This window comes from Bos grunniens, chromosome 25, assembly GCF_055505025.1.
Source record: "Bos grunniens cultivar Pamir isolate PY7600 chromosome 25, Bosgru_T2T1.0, whole genome shotgun sequence".
In the NCBI taxonomy this organism is placed as follows: Eukaryota; Metazoa; Chordata; class Mammalia; order Artiodactyla; family Bovidae; genus Bos; species Bos grunniens.
In genome coordinates this window covers 21649440-21672455 of record NC_141189.1, presented here as the reverse complement: position 1 = coordinate 21672455, position 23016 = coordinate 21649440, and the positions used below count along the sequence as shown (strand labels likewise).

Here is a 23016-nt window from a genome sequence, read left to right as displayed (position 1 = left end):
ACTCCTGTTAAACACTGTCATCATTTTAGTGGACTGTCAAAAAAATATTTTTAGAAAAAAAACTGCTACAACAAGCACTGGTCTAAATATATAATCCAATGTTAAGAAATTTCTACCCAACAGAGTAGAATTTGTTATTTCTTAAAACAAATAATAAAGCAGAATTGGCCAATAGCAAATCCATTTAGCAAAAGCACTATAAAACCTTAAAAGTAACAATATGTGGGTCTTTTGCCCTTATAAAGGGGAAGCCCATGGCTCAGATGGTAAGGAGTCTGCCTGCAATGTGGGAAACCTGGGTTAGATCCCTGAGTTGGGAAGATCCCCTGGAGAAGGAAATGGCAACCCATTCCAGTATTCTTGCCTGGGAAATCCCATGGATGGAGGAGCCTGGCAGGCTACAAGTCCACAAGGTGGCAAAGAGCTGGACACGACTGAGGGACTTCATGACTTCACTTTCTTTCTTTGCCCTTATAGAGGAATCCGAGTTTTCAAGATCAATATGTTAAATAGACAAATTTGTAAAACTGAGTTTAACAAGTTCCTGATTTGGACAACAGAGAGAAAAAGAAAGCCTACTTTGGCAACCATAGGACTTCTCGGCTCTTAGCACATAACCAATTCACTTCAAAAAGACCAGTGAGCACCTGCTGGGCAGGGCCCCCTGTCAGGTCTCTTTGTGGACCTGTCATTCTGGCCACCCCACATCTACTGTCCTTCTTCCAAAAGAACCATGGTCTTCATAGCAGCTGGACTAGTTTGCATTTCCACCAACAGTGCGAGAGGGTTCCCTTTTTTCTGCACCCTCTCCAGCGTTTATTGTTTGTAGACTCTTTGATAGCAGCCATTCTGACTGGCGTGAGATGGTACCTCACTGTGGTTTTGATTTGCATTTCTCTGATAATGAGTGATGTTGAGCATCTTTTCATGTGTTTGTTAGCCATCTGTATGTCGTCTTTGGAGAAATGTCTGTTTAGTTCTTTGGCCCATTTTTTGATTGGGTCGTTTATTTTTCTGGAATTGAGCTACATGAGCTACTTGTACATTTTTGAGATTAAATCTTTCTCAGTTACTTCGTTTGCTACTATTTTCTCCCATTCTAAAGGCTCTTTTCAGCTTGCTTATAGTTTCCTTCATTGTGCAAAAGCTTTTAAGTTTAATTAGGTCCCATTTGTTTATTTTTGCTTTTATTTCCATTACTCTGGGAGGTGGGTCATAGAGGATCCTGCTGTGATTTATGTCAGAGAGTGTTTTGCCTATGTTTTCCTCTAGAAGTTTTACAGTTTCTGGTCTTACATTTAGATCTTCAATCCATTTTGAGTTTATTTTTGTGTATGGTGTTAGAAAGTGTTCTCGTTTCATTCTTTACAAGTGGTTGACCAGTTTTCCCAGCACCACTTGTTAAAGAGATTGTCTCTTCTTCATTGTATATTCTTGCCTCCTTTGTCAAAGATAAGGTGTCCATAGGTCCATGGATTTATCTCTGGGCTTTCTATTTTGTTCCATTGATCCATATTTCTGTCTTTGTACCAGTACCATACTGTCTTGATGACTGTAGCTTTGCAGTATAGTCTGAAGTCAGGCAGGTTGAGTCCTCCAGTTCCACTCTTCTTAAGATTGCTTTGGCTATTCGAGGTTTTTTGTATTTCCATACAAATTGTGAAATTATTTGTTCTAGTTCTGTGAAAAATACCATTGGTAGCTTGATAGGGATTGCATTGAATCTATAAATTGTTTTGGGTAGTATATTCATTTTCACTATATTGATTCTTCCAATCCATGAACATGGTATATTTCTCCATCTATTTGTATCATCTTTGATTTCTTTCATCAGTGTATACTTATAGTTTTCTATATATAGGTCTTTTGTTTCTTTAGGTAGATTTATTCCTAAGTATTTTATTCTTTTTGTTGCAATGGTAAATGAAATTGTTTCCTTAATTTCTCTTTCTGTTTTCTCATTGTTAGTGTATAGGAATGCAAGGGATTTCTGTGTGTTGATTTTACATCCTGCAACTTTACTATATTCATTGATTAGCTCTAGTAATTTTCTGGTGGTATCTTTAGGGTTTTCTATGTAGAGGATCATGTCATCTGCAAACAGTGAGAGTTTTGCTTCCTCTTTTCCAATCTGGATTCCTTTTCTTTCTTTTTCTTCTCTGATTTTTGTGGCTAAAACTTCCAAAATTATGTTGAATAGTAGTGGTGAGAGTGGGCACCCTTGTCTTATTCCTGACTTTAGAGGAAATGCTTTCAATTTTTCATCACTGAGGATAATGTTTGCTGTGGGTTTATCATCTACGGCTTTTATTATTTTGAGGTATGTTCCTTCTATGCCTGCTTTCTGGAGGGTTTTTTTTTTTTTATCATAAATGGATGTTGAATTTTGTCAAACGCTTTCTCTGCATCTATTGAGATAAACATATGGTTTTTATCTTTCAATTTCCTAATGTGTTGTATCACACTGATGATTTGCAAATATAGAAGAATCAAAGAATCCTTGCATCCCTGGGATAAAGCCCACTTGGTCATGATGTATGATATTTTTAATATATTGTTGGATTCTGTTTGCTAGAATTTTGTTGAGGATTTTATAATCTATGTTCATCAGTGATATTGGCCTGTAGTTTTCTTTTTTTGTGGCATCTTTGTCTGGTTTTGGAATTAGGATGATGGTGGCCTCATAGAATGAGTTTGGCAGTTTACCTTCCTCTGCAATTTTCTGGAAGAGTTTGAGTTGAATAGGTGTTAGCTCTTCTCTAAATTTTTGGTAGAATTCACCTGTGAAGCCATCTGGTCCTGGGCTTTTGTTTGTTGGAAGACTTTTTATTACAATTTCGATTTTCATGCTTGTGATGGGTCTGTTAAGATGTTCTATTTCTTCCTGGTTCAGTTTTGGAAGGTTATACTTTTCTAAGAATTCATCCATTTCTTCAAGTTGTCCATTTTATTGTCATATAGTTGCTGATAGTAGTCTCTTAGGAGCCTTTGCATTTCTGTGTTGTCTGTTGTGATTTCTCCATTTTCATTTCTAATTTTGTTGATTTGATTCTTCTCCCTTTTTTTCTTGATGAGTCTGGCTAAGGTTTGTCTATTTTATTTATCTTCTCAAAGAACCAGCTTTTAGTTTTGTTGATTTTTGCTATAGTCTCCTTTGTTTCTTTTTCATTTATTTCTGCCCTAATTTTTTTTATTTCTTTCCTTCTATTAACTCTAGGGTTCTTCATTTTTTCTTTTTCTAATTGTTGTGTTTTCATTTTCATTTGTTTCTATGCATATTTTGACAGCCACTATGGAGAACAGTGTGGAGATTCCTTAAAAAACTGCCATACAACCCAGCAATCCCACTGCTGGACACACACATGGAAGAAACCAGAACTGAAAGAGACACGTGCACCCCAGTGTTCATCGCAGCACTGCATACAATAGCTAGGACAAGGAAGCAACCTAGATGTCCATTGGCAGATGAACAGATAAGAAAGCTGTTGTACATATACACAATGGAATATTACTCAGCTACTAAGAAGAATGCATTTGAATCTGTTCTAATGAGGTAGATGAAACCAGAGCCTATTATACAGAGTGAAGTAAGTCAGAAAGAAAAACACTAATACAGTATATTAACACATTTATATGGAATTTAGAAAGATGGTAACAAATGACCGTATATGTGAGACAGCAAAAGAGACCAAGAGATAAAGAACAGACTTTTGGACTCTGTGGGAGAAGGTGAGGGTGGGATGATTGGAGAGAACAGCATTGAAAAATGTATATTACCATATGTTAAATAGATCACCAGTCCAGGTTCAATGCATGAGACAGGGCGCTCAGGGCTGGTGCACCTGGGATGAGCCTGAGGGATGCGATGGGGAGGGAGGTGGGAGGGGGGTCAGGATGGGGACACATGTACACCCATGGAGGATTCATGCCAATGTATGGCAAAAACCACTTCAATACTGTAAAGTAATTAGCCTCCAATTAAAATACATTAATTAATTTAAACAAAAGAACTATGGTCTTCCTCTGGGGAACCATATCCCTGCCTCCCATTCTCCTAAGATCTACATGTTTCCAGCGGAACAACTCCACGCACAGCTCTGGGATGACACCCAGGCCTGGCCAACCAGGGCCTTGAGTCCACATAATCAAAGTAACTGACTCAGAGGTGCCAAAGCTGCATGTGAAACAAGATCAAGATTAACCCTGACACCCTTTCTTGAACTGCCCAAAAGGAGGCTTAGAACTGCAATGGCCACTACACAAAGAATGTGTCTGCAAGTAAAGCCAACACATAGGAAGACATAGATAGCCAAGAAATGGCAAGAGAGAGACTCTGGGTTCTAAAGACATAGTCTGTGATCCTGAATCAAGCCAGGCCTGCAGCAAGTTTATCCCTGAACTTCTCAGTCCCATAAACCAATACAATCTCTTTTTCCTTTAAGCCACTTTGAAATAGGTTTTCATCACTTGATATCAAGAGAATCTCAAACTGATACAGGTATCATGTGAATAAGATATTCATGCAGTCCCCAAGTCTCTACCTCACATACCCAGAGTGTAATAATATATGGTCAATGGGTTACCAATTTCATATCAATAATTGACTTTTAATTATAAACAAACAGTATAAAAACCTTATGGTACCAATAGGAAGCAACCTGGGCATTGATATTAAAAAATAAAGAGTCCCCCAAAATTCATTTATTGTTGCTCCTGCAAATGATTTTGCATGTTATTTAGACATAAGAAAGTACTCTGCACATAGGATATATGTCATAATTACATGTTAAATAAAATAAATATACAGAAAAAATGCTCTTAAATCTCTTCCTAAAACAGTTACCCCACTATATCAGTCTGCAGAACTTACCCCACCCCACCCCCGTTTCTGCCTAGGTGTAGACAGCAAGCACCACCCTTCTAGGCATGTGCTGAGAGCTGTCCTTCACTTCTCCCACTCTCTGATGCTAATTTTTCCTGGAGAAAGAGGATACCTGGTTGAATGTACAGGCAAATATAAAGAGCAGCAAGGATAATATCTAAGGCCTTAGAAACGTAGAGTAGGTAGTAACACTGAAACAAAGTCACTGTGGATAAGCTAGTTTACTTTTCATTCACAGAACTTCCAAAGCTTCTCCATTTATGCAAGCTCACTTATAACCTCAGGGCAACCGTATGAGGTAAGAAGACACTGAAATAAATAAGTTCGTCAAGATCATACAACTAGAAGGGCCCAGATATGTCCTGGCCAGGTTCCTGTGACATCATCTAACTCCTGTGACTTGCCCAGAATGACAACTGACAGAAACAAGACTTTAAATCTGAGCACCAGTAAAGAATCCTGGGATCTGCATGTCCAGAGCAGAGACAGCATGCCAAAAGGAGAGTTTCTGGGGAACAGGGGGTACTTGGAACAAAGCGTTATCCCCAAGAACCCACTTGGAAAAAACCAGGGAGTATGGAGAGCTGGAAGAATGAGAAGGGGATAAAAAGGTGATCAGAAACTTCAGGATAAACATGAAGCTGAATAGGAAAGAGAATGAAATCACAGTACCTGGGCTTGACTCAGCAAAAATTAATAATTTATAAAGTTGTGATAACATAAAAACTATTTACTGATTCAATTAAAATAAGGAGACAGGAGGATAATGGGGAAGAGAAAGAGGAGTGGTGTGAAAGTTAAATCCTTAGCTGGAACAACAGAAGTCAACAGACAATGCCTAAAATTGAAACATGAAGAAATAAACTAAGACATTTATCATGCAGAAAGATAAAGTAAAAGAGCACAGAAAAACAGCTCTAAAAGTGGTGGCCTTCCTGGATAAGGACCAGGTAGAGAAAGAGGATGTTACTTTTCCCTTTTAGACCTTGTAGTACTACTTAACTTTTCAGCACTGTAGATGATAGAAAAACATTTAACTAAATTCAAGAAAGTAGAAGTGAAAGTGTTAGTCACTCAGTTGTCTCTAACGCTTTGCAACCCTATGGAGCCTGCCAGGCTCCTCTGTCCGTGGAATTCTCCAGGCAAGAATACTAGAGTGGGTTGCCATTCCCTTCTCCAGGGGATCATCCTGACCCAGGGGTCGAAGCCAGGTTTCCGGCATTGCTGGCACATTCTTTACTGTCCGAGCCACCAGGGAAGCCCAAATTCAAGGAAAAAAACCCAACTAACTCATGTGTGGGTCTGGGCTTCCAAACTGTATTGACAGTTTAGTTAAATCTGCTGAGCTGCACGGCTTTTTGGAAATGATGCAGCTCTCATTCTAAGAGAGTGTTCAGGAGTTCTTTACTGGCCTCTTAGGAATTATTTATTTCCTTTAAGTTGCTATAAGGGCTACAAGTCTTGAATGAGAGGTTCCAGAGAAAGAGGAAGCAATATTCCCTGGAGGCCTCCTCTGATCAGGAGCTGCACACCTGTATTGTTTAATCCTCCCAAGAACATAGCGCGTATTCTACGCTCATTTCACTGAGCAGGAAGTGGAGGTCTCTGCTAATATGCAGCAGCCCAAAGATTTGAAACTAGGTCTGCCCATCTCCAAAGTCTATAGTCCTTCCATTCTTGCCACATTCCTCAGCAGACTAATAAATTGTCAGCAGCAATGAAATCATTCCCTCAATAGAAACTCCTTAATTTGTTCAAGGCAAACTATGCTGTCCCCACCTTCCTTTCCAGCCTCACCTTTGACCATTTCCCAATGTTCATTCCACTAAAATGCGTTTAATTGTTATTCCCAAAACAGACCCTGAATTTTCTCCTTTCTATACCATCCAAATATACATTATTCTTTCTGCCCTAAATGCTTTTCCTCACCTATCAAATCCCTATATCCCTGAGAAAATGCTCATGCTATACTGCTAAAGGGAGCAAAAAAAATACAGAATTGCCTATACTCAATGTATGTACTTTCCTTAAAAGATATATACAGACAAAGAAAAAAAACTGGAAAAAATACTAACGGTCAAAAATGTTTAAAGTAATAATAATAAAGGGAATTCCCTGGTGGTCCAGTGGTTAAGACTCTGTGCTTCCACTGCAGGAGGCGAGAGTTTGATCCCTGGTCAGGGAACTAAGATCCCACATGCCACAGGGCACAGCCAAAAAATAAATTAATTAAAAAAAACTTTTTTAATTAAAAAAAAAAATACTAGCAGTCATCTCTATGTGGTGAGTTCACTGGTATATCATTTTCTATTTTATACTTTTCTCCGTTTTTTTCAAAGTTTAATAACTTGCATATGTATTATTTTATAATCAGAAGCAATTCAAATTATTTTTAATTCATCTCTTTCAAGGTTCTGCGCATATACTAGCTCTTTCATAAAAGCTTCCTTGATTTTCCTTCATCCTGGGGAGGCCTAAGGCACTTTTCACATTCCATTCCGTAATAAAATTATCTGTATACTTGTTTTCTTCCAGCCTCACCCTCAACCAAGGTATAAAGTCCTTGAAGGACAGCAATCTTTTCATTTTTGTATTCCCTGCCATTCCTCATGTAATTAATATTTTAAACACTATTTACAAGTTAGTAATCCCTTTGAAAATTCCTACTCTGATTATATCAGATGGGAAATAAGCAAACAAACTAAACTTCTATAAATTCATATATTTAATGGTTTGAGGAATAAGAAAATTATCTGGTAAACACCAGCATTCAACAGATAGCAATGGACTCTATGGGTCTAATATCAAGTACTTTCTTATATTTTTGCCTAAGGGCAGAGGAAGTGCTAAACACAGCACTTGGTTCCAGGTCTACTGATGAAAAAACAGAGATACAGTTTCAGCAGCCTCCCATGCACGCAGCATCTCTGGCTCCTATCTGCCCCCTTCTGGTCAAAACACAGATGCCACAGCCTTAGAATAAAATTAAAAAAAAAGAATGGGGAAAAAAACCGTGAGCTAACAGGTGCAAAACCTCTTTATACCTGTTCTGTTTTCCTCCATCTCTGGTAAGTCCAATAAGCTGCTGAGAAGGAAAAGCTGTAATAGTAACCACCGTGGATATAACTCAGCTAAACTCCAGAGACCAGCCAGCAGTTCTCATTGTAATGGGCAGGACTCCATGAGTTTAAAAATGACTACGTGCTTTTTAAATGCTTATTATTTTCATAAGATCACTTAGATAAGTGAATATTCCTGCCATATGTAAAATTAGGCTCCAAAAAGCTGCTTCAATTTATGAACTGAATCCACTAGTTTATAAAATGAATGAGGCATGTATACTTGAAGATTGTGGGTATTGTGTCAGGAATGTACTAATTTATCAGATTTCCCTTTAAAAACTGTTAGATAAAGAAGCACCTTAGCCTTCTTGGGAAGATAATTGATTAAAGAGAATATTACTTTTGTGGCAGGAAAAAACCCTTCCCGATGCTCACCAAAATTAACCACCAAAGAAAAACACAGTTTCATCCATCTGTGTTGATGCCAGGAAAACATTCATACTACACACTTCAGAGAATACCCATCAGATATGCAATCATTTTGGCCAATGAGTGGGTATGCTGGGAGAAACTGGACATTAGCATGGAGCACCAGGGGCCAAGGAGGCCTGGGCAAGCAGGGGAGGGTCTGCTTCCACCCCAGCTCGGCAGTGGGACAGCCGCAGGACCCATTTCCCCCTTCTGAATTAGCATCCTGCCTACAAAGAGCAGAATCTAGAATCAAGCCTGATTCAAATTTGTGAATGAAAGCTGTCAAATACAGCTTACTCCAAAATGAAAGCCTACGATCCTGACTCACAGGGCATTCTTCAAACCTGATTCCAGTACCAAGTAGCCAATTCACACAGAAGGAAAGGGAAAAAACTTAAAATTCATGGAGCCCCAGTCCCCACTCCTACTTCTCTAATCTCCTATCAAATGGATGCATACCCCAACCACACAAGTGAGCTCCATGGTCTACAGCTGCAACAAATTCACTAGAAAACATGAGTAGTAAAACTGCAGTGGCCACAGGACTGGAAAAGGTCAGTTTTCATTCCAATTCCAAAGAAAGGCAACGCCAAAGAATGCTCAAACTACAGCACAACTGCACTCATCTCACACGCTAGTAAAGTAATGCTTAAAATTCTCCAAGCCAGGCTTCAGCAATATGTGAACCGTGAACTTCCTGATGTTCAAGCTGGTTTTAGAAAAGGCAGAGGAACCAGAGATCAAATTGCAAACATCCGCTGGATCATGGAAAAAGCAAGAGAGTTCCAGAAAAACATCTATTTCTGCTTTATTGACTACGCCAAAGCCTTTGATTGTGTGGATCACAATAAACTGTGGAAAATTCTGAAAGAGATGGGAATACCAGACCACCTGACCTGCCTCTTGAGAAATTTGTATGCAGGTCAGGAAGCAACAGTTAGAACTGGACAGGGAACAACAGACTGGTTCCAAATAGGAAAAGGAGTACATCAAGGCTGTATATTGTCACCCTGTTTATTTAACTTATATGCAGAGTACATCATGAGAAATGCTGGGCTGGAAGAAGCACAAGCTGGAATCAAGATTGCTGGGAGAAATATCAATAACCTCAGATATGCAGATGACACCACCCTTATGGCCAAAAGTGAAGAGGAACTCAAAAGCCTCTTGATGAAGGTGAAAGTGGAGAGTGAAAAAGTTGGCTTAAAGCTCAACATTCAGAAAACGAAGATCATGGCATCCGGTCCCATCACTTCATGGGAAATAGATGGGGAAACAGTGCAAACAGTGTCAGACTTTATTTTTCTGGGCTCCAAAATCACTGCAGATGGTGACTGCAGCCATGAAATGAAAAGACGCTTACTCCTTGGAAGGAAAGTCATGATCAACCTAGACAGCATATTCAAAAGCAGAGACATTACTTTGCCAACAAAGGTTCGTCTAGTCAAGGCTATGGTTTTTCCAGTGGTCATGTATAGATGTGAGAGTTGGACTGTGAAGAAGGCCAAGCGCCGAAGAATTGATGCTTTTGAACTGTGGTGTTGGAGAAGGCTCTTGAGAGTCCCTTGGACTGCAAGGAGATCCAACCAGTCTGTTCTAAAGGAGATCAGCCCTGGGATTTCTTTGGAAGGAATGATGCTAAAGCTGAAACTCCAGTACTTTGGCCACCTCATGTGAAGAGTTGACTCATTGGAAAAGACTCTGATGCTGGGAGGGATTGGGGGCAGGAGGAGAAGGGAATGACAGAGGATGAGACGGCTGGATGGCATCACCAACTCGATGGACATGAGTCTGAGTGAACTCCAGTAGTTGGTGATGGACAGGGAGGCATGGCGTGCTGCGATTCATGGGGTCGCAAAGAGTCGGACATGACTGAGCGACTGATCTGATCTGATCTGAAAACTGCCAGACGGTGATTTTCCAAAGGTCCAGCTCTAGTCCTGGAATCATGCTAGTGAAGAGAAAATGCAAAATAAAGAATTGACAAATGGGGAAGACATGGAATTAAGAGGCTGGAGAAAAGTCCTGAATCCATTCTCTTTGGGCAACTGAAGAGCACATCAGAGAATGTAACCTTTAAATCAAGGCCAAGAGGAAAGCTTTCAATTAAGTCCAGGTAAACAAGGAGGCTTGATCCTTGGAAGAAAAGCTATGACAAACCTAGACAGTGTATTAAAAAGCAGAGACATCACTTTGCCAACAAAGGTCCACCTAGTCAAACCTATGGTTTTTCCAGTAATCATGTGCAGATGTGAGAGTTGGACCATAAAGAAGGCTGATGCCAAAGAATTGATGCTTTTGAACTGTGGTGCCCTAAAAGACTCTTGAGAGTCACTTGGACTTTGAGATCAAACTACTCAATCCCAAAGGAAATTAACCCTGAATATTCATTGGAAGGACTGATACTGAAGCTGAAGCTCCAATACTTTGGCCACATGATGCAAACAGCTGACTCACTGGAAAAGACCCTGATGCTGGGAAAGACTGAGGGCAGGAGGAGAAGGGTGTGACAGAGGATGAGATGGTTGGATAGCATCACTGACTCAATACACATGAGTTTAAACAAACTCTGGGAGACAGTGAAGGACAGGGAAGCCTGTACTGTAGTCCATAGGGTTGCAAAGAGTTGGACACAACTAAGCGACCAAACAACAGCAAAACAAGGAGGGGTCTCCATGGAAATCCCATGCTCATTATTTTTCAGTAAACAGTGAACCCAGAAAAAAAGCACCCACATACAAATATGAATAAATAGAAATAAATACAAACAAAAAATTCTACCATGTGACCTTTGCAAAAGTACCACAGGGGGTAAAAAAAAGAAAAGGAACAGAGCCTGCAGAAGGTGCATTCAGAAAGCACATCAAGATAACCAGAGAGACAATAATAAAGAAGCAGGGACTTAAATAAACATCACAGGCCAATTAGCCCTAAGAAACAATACAGAACACTCCAGCCAACAATGGCAGAATACTCATTCTGAAGTACTCATAAAACACTCTCCGGGATAGACCATATCACAGGCCACGAAACAAGTCTTAATAAATTTCTAAAGACTACAGTCATATAAATCATATAGTATCTTTTCCGATCACAATGGAATAAAACTGGAAATCAACTAAAAGAAGAAAGCTGAAAAATTCACAAATAATGTGGACTCCAAAACAACAAATGAGTCAAGAAGATACCACAAGAGAAATTTAAATGACAAATGAAAACAAAAACCTAGCAGACCAAAACTTACGAGATACCACAAAAGCAATCCTAAGAGCTAATTTGTAGCTGTACATGCTTACTTTAAAAAAGAAGAGAGATCTCAAATCAACAACCTAAACTCTACGTCTTACAAAACTAGGGGGCGGGGGAAGCTAAAGCCAAAGTTAGTAAAAGGGAAGAAATAACAGAGAGCAAAAGTAAGTAAAACAGAGAATATCAGAAACAAAACATTAAAATCAACAAAATGAAGGGTTGAAAAAGTCTTTGAAAAAGTGAACAAAATTGACATACCTTTACTTAGGTTCACTAAGGTAAAGGAAGAGGACTCAAATCAAATCAGAAATGAAAGAGAGGACAACACTACCAATTTTACTAAAGGTAACAGAATTATAAGAAAGTACTATGGATAATTATATGCTAACAAATTGGATAAACTAGGTAAAATGAACAAGTTGTTAGAAATACTCAGTGTACCAAGACTAAATCATGAAGAAACAGAAACTCTGCATAGACATAAAACTAGTTACTGAATCTGTAATCAAAAACTTCTCAACAAAGTAAAGTATATCAGATGGCTTCATTGATTAATTAAGAATTAATACTTGGACTTCCCTGATGGCCCAGTGATTAAGAATTCACTTGCGAATGCAGGAGAGACAAGTTCAATCTCCAGTCCAGGAAGATTCCTCATGCCTCAGGGCAACTAAACCCAGGGCCACACTACTGAAGCCCACATGATCTAGAGCCCATGCTCTGCAACAAGAGAAGCCACCTCAATGAGAAAGCCCACGCCACCACTAGAGAAAGTCCGCAGCAACAAAGACCCAGCACAAAAAGAAAAAAAAAATTTTTTTTAATTAATACTAATACTTCTCAAACTCTCCCCCAAACTGAAGAGCACTGAAGACTTCCTAGCCTATTCTATGAGGTCAGCATTACCTTAATACCAAAGCCAGACAAAGACATTGCAAGAAAAGAAACCTACAGATCAATATCCCTGATAAATATAGACACAAAAATCATCAACAAAATACCAGCAAGCCGAATTCAACAGCATATTAAAAGGATCATATCCCTTGACCAAGTGGGATTTACTCCGGGATGCAAAGAAGGCTCAACACATGAAAATCAATAAATGTAATACACCACACTAACAAAGGGGAAATGTTCACATGATCATCTCAACTGATGCAAAACAGCCATGTGATAAAATTTAAGACTTTTTCAGAATTAAAAACACTCGAAAAACTAGGAATAGAAGCAAACAACCTTAACATAATAAAGGTCATATATGAAAAGCCCCCAACTAACATAATACTTGATATGAAAGACCATTTCAAACTTTTCCTCTGAGATCAGGAATGAGACAAGGATGCCCACTTTTGCAACTTCAATTCAGTACTAGAAGTTACAGTCAGAACAATTATGTAAGACGAAGATATAAAAAGCATTCAAAAGGAAAGGAAGAAGTAAAAACATCTTTGTTTGCAGATAATATGATCTCATGTATAGAAAGTGCTAAAGATTCCACACAAACACACACACACAAACTTAGAACTACTAAGTTAATGCAGCAGGATACAAAATCAACACACCAAAACTCACCTGCATTTCTATACAGTAACAAAGAACAATCCTGTACACTGAAAGTCAAAAAACACCACTGAAAGAAATTTTAAAAGATATAAATAAATGAAAAGGCGTACTGCGCTCATGAATTAGAAGATTTCCAGCGGGAGAAAGTGAGGGTGAGACGCATGGAGAAAGCAGCATTGACACATTTCCACTATCATGTGTGAAATAGATGGTTAGTGGGAAGTTGCTAAATAGCACAGGAAGCCCAGCCTAGTGCTCTGTGATAACCTAGAGGGCAGGATGGGGGGAGAGGAGGGAGGGAGAGATATATATATATATATAAAATTATGACTGATTCGTAGTGTTGTACAACAGAAACCAACACAAAACTGTAAAGCAATTTTCCACCAATTAAAAAATAATTAATTTTTTAAATTTAGATTTATTTATTTTAATTAGAGGCTAAAAAACAAAATTTTTTAAAAAGATGATAATACTACCCAAACCACCTACAGATTCAAAGTTATCTCTTCCAAAATGGTGTTCAAAGGTGTTCTCTGGAAAAACAGAAAAATCCACCTTAAAACTCATATGGAATTTCAAGGGACCTCCAAAAAGCCAAAACAATCTTGAAAAACAAGGACAACATTGGTGGGTTCACAATTCATGATTTCAAAAGTTAACACAAAGCTACAATAATCAAAGCAATGTGGTACTGGCATAAGGACAAAGATATGCCTCTGTATATATAGAGAATAGAGAGCCCAGAAATAAACCTTCACACACATGGTCAAAAGATTTTCAACAAAGAAGTCATGATCATTCACTGGGGGAAAGGAGAGTCCTTTTACACTCAGAAACAACGATGCTCAGAAAACAGGATGTCCACATGCAAAAGAAAGAAATTGGACGCTTACCTTGTACCATATACAAAAATTAACTTATAATGTATCAAAGACCTAAATGTAAGAGCTAAAACTATAAAACTCTTAGGAAAAAAAAAAAATATATATATAGGAGGAAAGCCTCATGACCTTGGATTTAAATTTGAAATTTTTTAAAAAATATTTTTTTTAAAAGAGAGCACATTTTGAACTTCCCTGGTGGTCCAGTAGTTAAGAATTATCCTGTCAATGCAGGGGACACTTGTTCAATCCCTGTTCCAGGAAGATTCCACATGCCACTGGGCAACTAAGTCCATATGCCACAATTACTGAGCCTTAGTGCCTAGAGCCTGCGTTTGCAACAAGAGAAGCCACTGCAACGAGAAGCCTGCACAGTGCAGTGAAGGGCAGACCCCACTCACAACTAGAGCAAGCCCACATGCAGCAGTGATGACCCAGTGCAGCCAAAAATAAATAAATAAGTCTTAAATATATATATATATCAGAACTTTTTATGGTTTCATTTCATCATTGAAAATGTACCATCATATACATAAAACTTCCCTGGTGGCTCAGATGGTAAAGAGTCTACCTGCACTGCGGGAGACCAAGGTTTGATCCCTGGGTGGGGAAGATGCCCTGGAGAAGGAAATGGCAACCCACTCCAGTATTCTTGCCTGGAAAATCCCATGGATGGAGGAGCCTGGCAAGCTACAGTCCATGGGGTTGCAAAGAGTTGGACATGACTGAGAGACTTCACATACATGAAACTGGTGCTACATCTCAGGAGTCAAAAGAAGAAAGCATTTTCAGAGCAGGAGGGAGTAGAAAACATCGTCAAGTGTTGTTGACAAGGAGAAACAGAGAAGCATAAAATGGTAATAGGCTTTCAGGTTTGGTGATGATATGATTGTTGGTGACCTTCAACAGAACAGGTTTAGGAGACCATGAACCCCAGAGCAGAAGGGCGTGCGTGATGTGTGACCAAGAGTGCAGCAAGCAGGGCAGTGCATACAGACTACATTCTGCCAATATATCAATACATAGATGCTCAGGTAAGAACAGTAGAACCTTGTGGTTCAAGACTGAGAAAGGAGTATGACAGGGCTGTGTGCTGTCACCCTGTTTATTTAACCTATATGCTGAGCACATCATGAGAAATGCCCAGCTGGATGAGTTACAAAGCTGGAATCAGGATAGGCAGGAGAAATATCAACAACTTCAGACAGGCAGATGATACTACTATAATAGCAGAAAGCAAAGAGGAAACTAAAGAACCTCTTGATGAGGGTATAGAAAGAGAGTGAAAGAGCCGGCTTAAGACTAAATAGTAAAAAAAACTAAGATCATGGCATCCAACCCCATTACTACATGGTAAATAGAAGGGGAAAAGGTGGAAGTAGTGACAGATTTCCTCTTCTTGGGCTCTAAAATCACTGCGAACAGTGACTTTAGCCACGAAATCAGAAGACAACTGCTTCTTGGCAGGAAAGCTATGACAAACCTAGAGAGTGTGTTGAAAAGCAGAGACATTACTCGCCAACAAAGGTCATATAGTCAAAGCTATGGTCTTCCCAGTGATCATGTACAGCTGTAAGAGCTGGGCTGCAAAGAAGGCAGAACACCAAAGAACTGATGCCTTCGAACTGGTGGTGCTGGAGGAGAATCCTGAAAGTCCCCTGGACAGCAAGGAGGTCAAACCAGTCAATCTTAAGGGAGATCAACCCTGAACATTCACTGGAAGGACTGATGCTGAAGGAGAAACTCCAGGATTTTGGTCATCCGATGTGAACAGACGACTCATGGGAAAAGTCCCTGAAGCTGAGAAAGATCAAGGGCAAGACAGGGCATCAGAGGATGAGATGGCAGGACGGAATCACCGACGCAATGAACATGAACTTGGGCAAGCTCCAGGAGATGGTGAGGGACAGGGAGGTCTGGCATACTGTGGTCCATGGGGTCGCAAAGAGTCGAACACAACTGGGAGACTGAACAACAACAACAACGACAAGGTAAGAAAGCAGCTTTACTGCTGCTGCTGCTTCCTGTTTAACCAATAGTTTTGTGGATGACATGGAGAGGGAGAGCTAGGTAAAGAGAGAGCTATGTGCTGAAAAAAATCACTGGAAAATAACAGCTTTATAATGGTCTTGATCAGGCTCAGAACTCAAGATCTGTACATTTTTCTAAATGGCTTAAGATTTGTACATTTTTCTAAATGGTTTCCCTGGTGGCTCAGGTGGTAAGGAATCCACCTGCAATGTAAGAGACCCAGGTTCAATCCCTGGGTCAGGAAGATCCCCTGGAGAAGGGAATGGCTACTCACTCCAGCATTCTTGCCTGGAGAACTCTGTGGACAGAGGAGCCTGGTGGGGTACAGACCATGGGGTCACAAAGAGCCAGACATGACTGAGCAACTAACACTAAATGTAAATTTTACCTCAAAAAAAGAAAGGATCCTAAACTAACACTGAACTCCTAGCGTTTAGGAGTGAAGTGTACTGATGTCTGCAACTTACTTTGACTTGCATGATAAAAATAAGATGGATGGATAGAGAGGTGAACAGATATGTGATAAAGCAAAGTGGTAAATGCTAATACTAGGGTCTAGATGATATGTTCCCTGGTGGGTTACTACAAGCTGTCTGTATTTTGAAAAAGTTCATATAGAATGTTGAAGAAAAGGCAACCACCATAAAGCTACAGACTGACTTCCAATCTACGTAACTTAATCAAAATTAAGACATTCTCAAGACTGAAGACGTGGAAAGCCTTATCTGTTTAAAGAGGTGTACAATGGATTCATTTTGATATTTGGCAAAACTAATACAATTATGTAAAGTTTAAAAATAAAATAAAATTTAAAAAATAAATAAATAAATAAAGAGGTGTACAGAGAGACGGGAAGCAGCCAGCACTCACCTATAGACTGAGATGTGAATGCTGCTACGATCTGGGGGCTGGCCAAGGCCTCCAGCCGGTTCTTCAACGCCTCCAAGTGTACACATTTTTCTGAGTAGTCTGGTGTATCAACGAGCATCATTAGGCTGTTCTGCATACCTGTGAGCTTGGCTGAAATCACAGCTATGTCCTATAAGAAGACCAGAAGAGAGGATATTTATGTTAAGACACTCCAATGAAGAGAACATGGCTCATCAACACTTCATGTTCAGTATTACTAGTCTTCAAACAAAAGCAAATTAAAACAAAGAAGTGCCATTTCCTCCTAACAAACTGGAAAAACTTCTGAAAAATTACAACAGCTATCTTTGGGAAGGGTGCAAAGAAAAAGTTTTTCTAAATTTATATTTTTTCTGGGGGGAAAATTAGCAATATGTATCAAAAGCCTTACAAATATTTACATCCTTAGAACTTGGCATTTTCTGTCCTAGAAATCTAAGGAAAAAATCAGAGGGACAAAGAAATATTAATGTGTTAAAATTGATTAATGTGATTTTAGTGTTGTTATAACAAAGACCCGGAAGGAACCAAATCTTCCATGATAAGAAATAAAATATAGATTATGACACTCATAATCTATGTGAAATATTGAATAGTCATTAAAATGTGAAATACATGTGAAATATTGTACAGTCATTAAAAATCATGTTTGAGGGCTTCCCTGCTGGCTCAGTGGTAAAAATGCAGGAGACAAGAGTTTGATTCCTGGTCTGGGAAGATCCCTTTGTTGCCATGGAGCAACTAAGCCCAGACACCACAACTACTGAGCCAGCGCTCTAGAGCCCAGGAGACACAACTACTGAAGCATGAATACCCTAAAGCCCGTGCTCTGCAACAAGAGAAGCCACTGCAGTGAGAAGCCCGTGCACCACAACTCGAGAGGAGCCCCTGCTCATCGCAACTAGGGAAAAGCCCAAGCAGCAACAAAGACCCAGCACGGCCAAAAGTACGTAAATAAATTTAAATAGTTTTTAAAATCATGTTTTGAAAAGTATTAATTACACAGAAAAATATCTACAACTTATCATTAGGTGAAATAAACAACAAAAAGGCCATACAAACACTAGAATATACAGAAACATGTATATATTGGGTTGGCCAGAAAGTTCACTTGGGTTATTCCATAATATCTTAGGGGAAACCCAAATGAATTTTCTGGACAACCCAACGTATACCTACAATATATGCATCATAAAAGATAGTACAAAAGTATAGATTTTTACAAACATCTAGAAAAATACCTAACAGACATTAAAAAAAAAAAATACTAAGGGCACAGGATATTCTGTTTTCTTCCTTGCATTTTTCTCAATTTTCCAAATCTTGTAAGACACACATAAGTTATGTTTATAAATAGAAAACTAAACTCTATTTAAAAAAAGAATGAAGAGAGTAAGGAAATGTATTTCATTGCAGTGTTCGACAGGTGCCCATGATGCCTCAGACACCGTCTTAAAGATGGTTGAGACAAAAAGACAAGGAAGGTCACAGTGCAGGCCCTGAATGCGCAATGAATGACTTGGGGGAGAAAGATTATGAGACACTTTAGGAGGATGGCTCACGGGCTTCCCTGGTGGTCCTGTGGTTAAGACTCCACACTTTCAATGCAGGGGGTGCGGGTCTGACCTTGGTCAGGGAACTAAGACCCCACATCATGTGTGGGGTGGCCACTAGATAAAATAAAGAGAGGTTGGCTCAAGGGTCACAGGAGCACATGGGAGGGGACCATGAGTTCCACTCACTGGAGAGGCCAGGAGCCAGCAAGGAGAGATGTAAAAGGAGGTGACACTTAACTGCCTTGAGGGACAAGCGGAGGCTACGGTCCTATAAAGAAAAGTAGAGGGGGGACAGCTCAGGCATGAAAAGGGACGGGGTGTTCACAGTCTGGAGCAGGCAGAGGCTGAACTCACACAGAGGGAGTGGCCAGAGGAACAGCTGTAAACACAGGCACCCAGAGCCCTGTGGGGAAGGACAGGTTGTGCCCTGTAGGGGGCGTAGAATTTATCAGACGGAAAACGAGAAGTTGGTAGAGGTTAAGATGGGGTGGGTTGGGGGTGTGAGGGACAGGGAAATGCCACATGACAATCTGTGCTTTAGAAGATGCCCTGGACGCGTGGGGTCGGGGGCGGATAACCTGGGATCGGGGAGGGCCTTGATGGCAAGGAGGCGAGTGGACGGTTGCTGAAACGGTCTAGGAGCAAAATGACGACAAAACGACACCAGGCGGCGCCAGAGGGACAGAAAGAACAGACGACAGAAGAGAAAGAGAGGAGGGGCAGGGAGAAGGGGGCAGTGAAGGGCCGCTAGGTTTCCAGGTAGGTAAACCTGGACAGAAAAGGAAGCGTTAACCCAAGAGAGGGGCAGTGGAGCAAGTGGAGAGTGGCTTTGGCCAGAAACAGTAAATTCTGTTTTTTAAGAGCCTGGGAGAGTTCAGCTAGATGCTTTGGGTCTTATGGGCAGTGAGTTCTGAATATCAAGAGGGTTGGGAAGAGAAAATAACAAGATGTAACTGTTAGCTTTGTTGCTGCTGTTCAATTGCTAAATCCTGTCCGACTCTTTGCAACTTCGTGGACCGTAGCCCACCAGGCTCCTCTGTCCATGGAATTCTCCAGGCAAGAATACTGGAGTGGGTTGCCATTCTCTTCTCCAGGGGATCTTCCCAACCCAGGGACCGAACCCAAGTCTCCTGCTTGGCAGGCATATTCTTTACCATCTGAGCCACCAGGGAAGCCTAACAACAACAAAACAATACAGCATCCGCTAAACAAGAAACCTACCTGAGTCTTAAAAGTCTCCTCGATATCAGCACTCAACGTGCTCCATTTGTCGGCTTCTTGAAGAGATTCTGCGGCAAGCTGCATTCTGGACTTGACCTGGTCGATTTCTACCAACACCTAGAAGACAGATGAGGGTTTCAGACACTAAGGAAGCTGCAGTTCCATTTTCTCCGCCTTCCACAAGTAACTCGAAACCTAAGTATCATGATACGGTCCTGCCTTAGGGAACTCTGTACCCCGCACGACACTGATCGCATGGTTAAACGTTCAGTGATGCTGAAGAGATGAATAAGCTAAAAGTGCTAAACAAAACAGTAGTCTGAGTGTTTGGCAGAATTCTGAGGGGGGGCCTCCTGCTGGGAAGGTAAACATCTTCCAAAAACAAGAGTCAACAATTAGGAACCAAAATACCTGCATCGACTGAGATGTGTCCTGTTCAAACTTTTTAATGTCCTCCTTGACAAGAATCATTTGTTCTTTCAGAAAAGACGCCTCCTGTTTAAGGGCTTCGATATCACGGAGCACTTTGGGCATGTTCTGGAGGGCCTGGTGACTTGTTTCTGCAGTGAAAATCCAAGAACCAAAGGTGAACACCAGACCACTCACCAGTGAACAATATGAATAAATCAGACGACAGGAAGCAAATCTTCCCTAAGGCTCTATGAGCCACGCGGTTTTCTGAGCCTGTGTTGGGGGCGGGGGGCGCATGGGGGGAGCTGGTCTCTGCTGGGACCCTGTCTTCCCCAGGATGATGGTAAAAGCCCTAATAAACCATCAACCTGACCCACCACCACTGAGTTAAAGTGCAACTTTTTTTTTTTTTTTTTGGTTGTGCCACGCTGCTTACAAGATCTTAATTCCCCGATGAACCCAGGCCCCCCCCACCCAGTAGTGAAAGCAGAGAGTCCTAACCACTGGACAGGCAGGGAATTAATGTGAAACGCTCTTTTCCAGGAAGGAGAAGGGAGGAATCTGACACTGGTGAATGCCAGCTCTGCACCCCAAGCTTTCCATACATCATTTAACATACACAGCAGTCATTAGCAGCTGCCTCTTACAGATGAGAAAACTAATGCTCAGAGAGGTTAAGTAACTTGCCCAAGATTTCACAGAGCTGAGCCAAGGAGTGTCTGGACCCAACGTCTGCTTCCATGTTTTCTTCAAAATGCAGTCCACAGACCATTGGTAACAGTCGGAATGCAGTTAAAATGCAGGTCCCTGGGTCACCTGCCAGAGATTCTTATTTAGGAATCCTGGTAGGAGATCAAGGAACCTGTATTTTTTTTTTTTTTTAACAGACATCCCAAGTGTAGAATAAAATCTGAAAATCCTCACAGATCAGGAGGTGTTATCTGGAAAAGGCATAATCCTTTAGTCCTTTAAAGAGGAATTCACCAGGGAATCAACCAAAGAAGTTCAGAGCCTTCTGCTCCTGGTACCGGTACATTGAATGGAACTTTAACATAGAAAACACACTTTAAGAACCTGTTCACCCCGCTCTGCCATAAAACAACATTCTGTCTCCAGCACTGACCTTAAGTAAAGTTTTATGACTAACAAAACATAGGCAGAACACACAAAGATTTCGTCAAAGCACAGAGATTTCCTGATTTTTAACAGGCTGTTATGGCCCTGGCCTGGCCCCTTGCCTGCTAAACCTCAGAGTCACTCTTCAGGTCTGATTGGTTCCCTGTGAACTTCTTCCCCCTCCACCTCTCCACAGCACCCTCAAATTTAGTTCTTTCTAGAATCTATTTTAAAACTGTCACCTCCTGTGGATGCCTCTGGAAGGGTAAGGGCCAAATCTCCATCAGAGGTGGGACTAGGAGACCGCCTAAGGTGATGGTAACCTTCTACGTCTTGATGGGGGGTGAGTTGCATTAGCTGTACACACCTGTCAAAACCCATCAAACGGATCAGATAAGGTCCCTCCAAGGCAATGGCAACCCACTCCAGTACTCTTGCCTGGAAAATCCCACGGACGGAGGAGCCTGGTAGGCTGCAGTCCATGGGGTCGCTAAGAGTCTGGCACGACTGAGCGACTTCACTTTCACTTTTCACTTTCATGCATTGGAGAGGGAAATGGCAACCTACTCCAGTAATCTTGCCTGGAGAATCCCAGGGACAGAGGAGCCTGGTGGGCTGCCGTCTGTGGGGTCACACAGAGTCAGACACAACTGAAGTGACTTAGCAGCATTCCACCTTACATAAATATTATCTAGCGAAAAAAAAAGAGCTATAAACAAGAACTGAACTCTATAATGTTTAGGGTTCTAAATGAAATGTTTAAAGGGCGAAGCGTACTGATATCTGCAATTTATTTTTAAATACATCAAAAAATAAGATGGATGGATGGATAGAGGGATGGACAGATTTGCAATAAAGCAAGACTAGCCACTGCTCACTGCAGAATCTAGGCAATGGCTGTTTGGAATTTCACTACAAATTCCCGCAGCATTGTGGCACGTTTGGCACCTCCATTCACGGTTGCTCAGAACAAGGATCTGCCATCATTCTTGATTTTTTTCCCCTTATCCCTCATTCCAATCCATCAGCAAGTTCTCCCTTCTTCTGAAAATACCTTAAAGCTACCCGTCTCTCCCCATCTCTACTGCCAGAAACCCAAGTGAAGCCACGGTCACCTCTCTTCTGGACTAGAGCAATGGTCTCCTGAATGCCAACTTAAATCATCTCATTGTCCTGCTTAAAAATCCTCCAGTACCTTCCCACTACACACATTTTAAATCAAATCCAGACTCTTTAATGTGACAGTAAATGCATGATCTGGCCCCTGCCAACGTTTCCAACCTAAGAATGGATCTTGTTTAACACTGCATCTCTGGACCCTGAAGAATAGCTTGTGCCCAAAAAATATTTGCTGACTGAATAATGAATCAATCCTCCCTATTAGGGATCCTCAACAACTCCAGTTTCAACCTCTGCAATAACTTCTTCTCACCACAGACTTGGGACCTTGTCTCATTGTCCCTAAAAATAAAGCTTTAAACCTTCTATGGCTTCTCACTACCTACAGAAGTGGTCCCCAACATTTTTGGCACCAGGGACCATAATTTCCAAGGACCTGGGAAGCTGGAAAGGGGCGGGGCAGGGGATGGTTTGGGGATGATTCGGGGATGATTCTGGGATGATTCAAGAGCATTGAATTTATTGAGTTCCTTGAGCAGGAA

The 23016-nt window shown here is 40.8% G+C and overlaps 1 protein-coding gene across 2 annotated transcripts in view; it reads right to left on the bottom strand.

The window, feature by feature from the left end:
* The window catches only part of COG7 (component of oligomeric golgi complex 7), a 90180-nt gene that overhangs the window by 63595 nt on the left and 3569 nt on the right, over positions 1-23016 (bottom strand). For both annotated transcript variants that reach the window (XM_086375308.1, XM_086375309.1), the window contains exons 2-4: positions 20240-20388; positions 19829-19945; positions 17013-17181 (exon numbers count right to left, since the gene is read on the bottom strand). In XM_086375308.1, coding sequence (XP_086231434.1) covers positions 17013-17181; positions 19829-19945; positions 20240-20388 — 435 coding nt within the window. The remainder of the gene's footprint in view (positions 1-17012; positions 17182-19828; positions 19946-20239; positions 20389-23016) is intronic.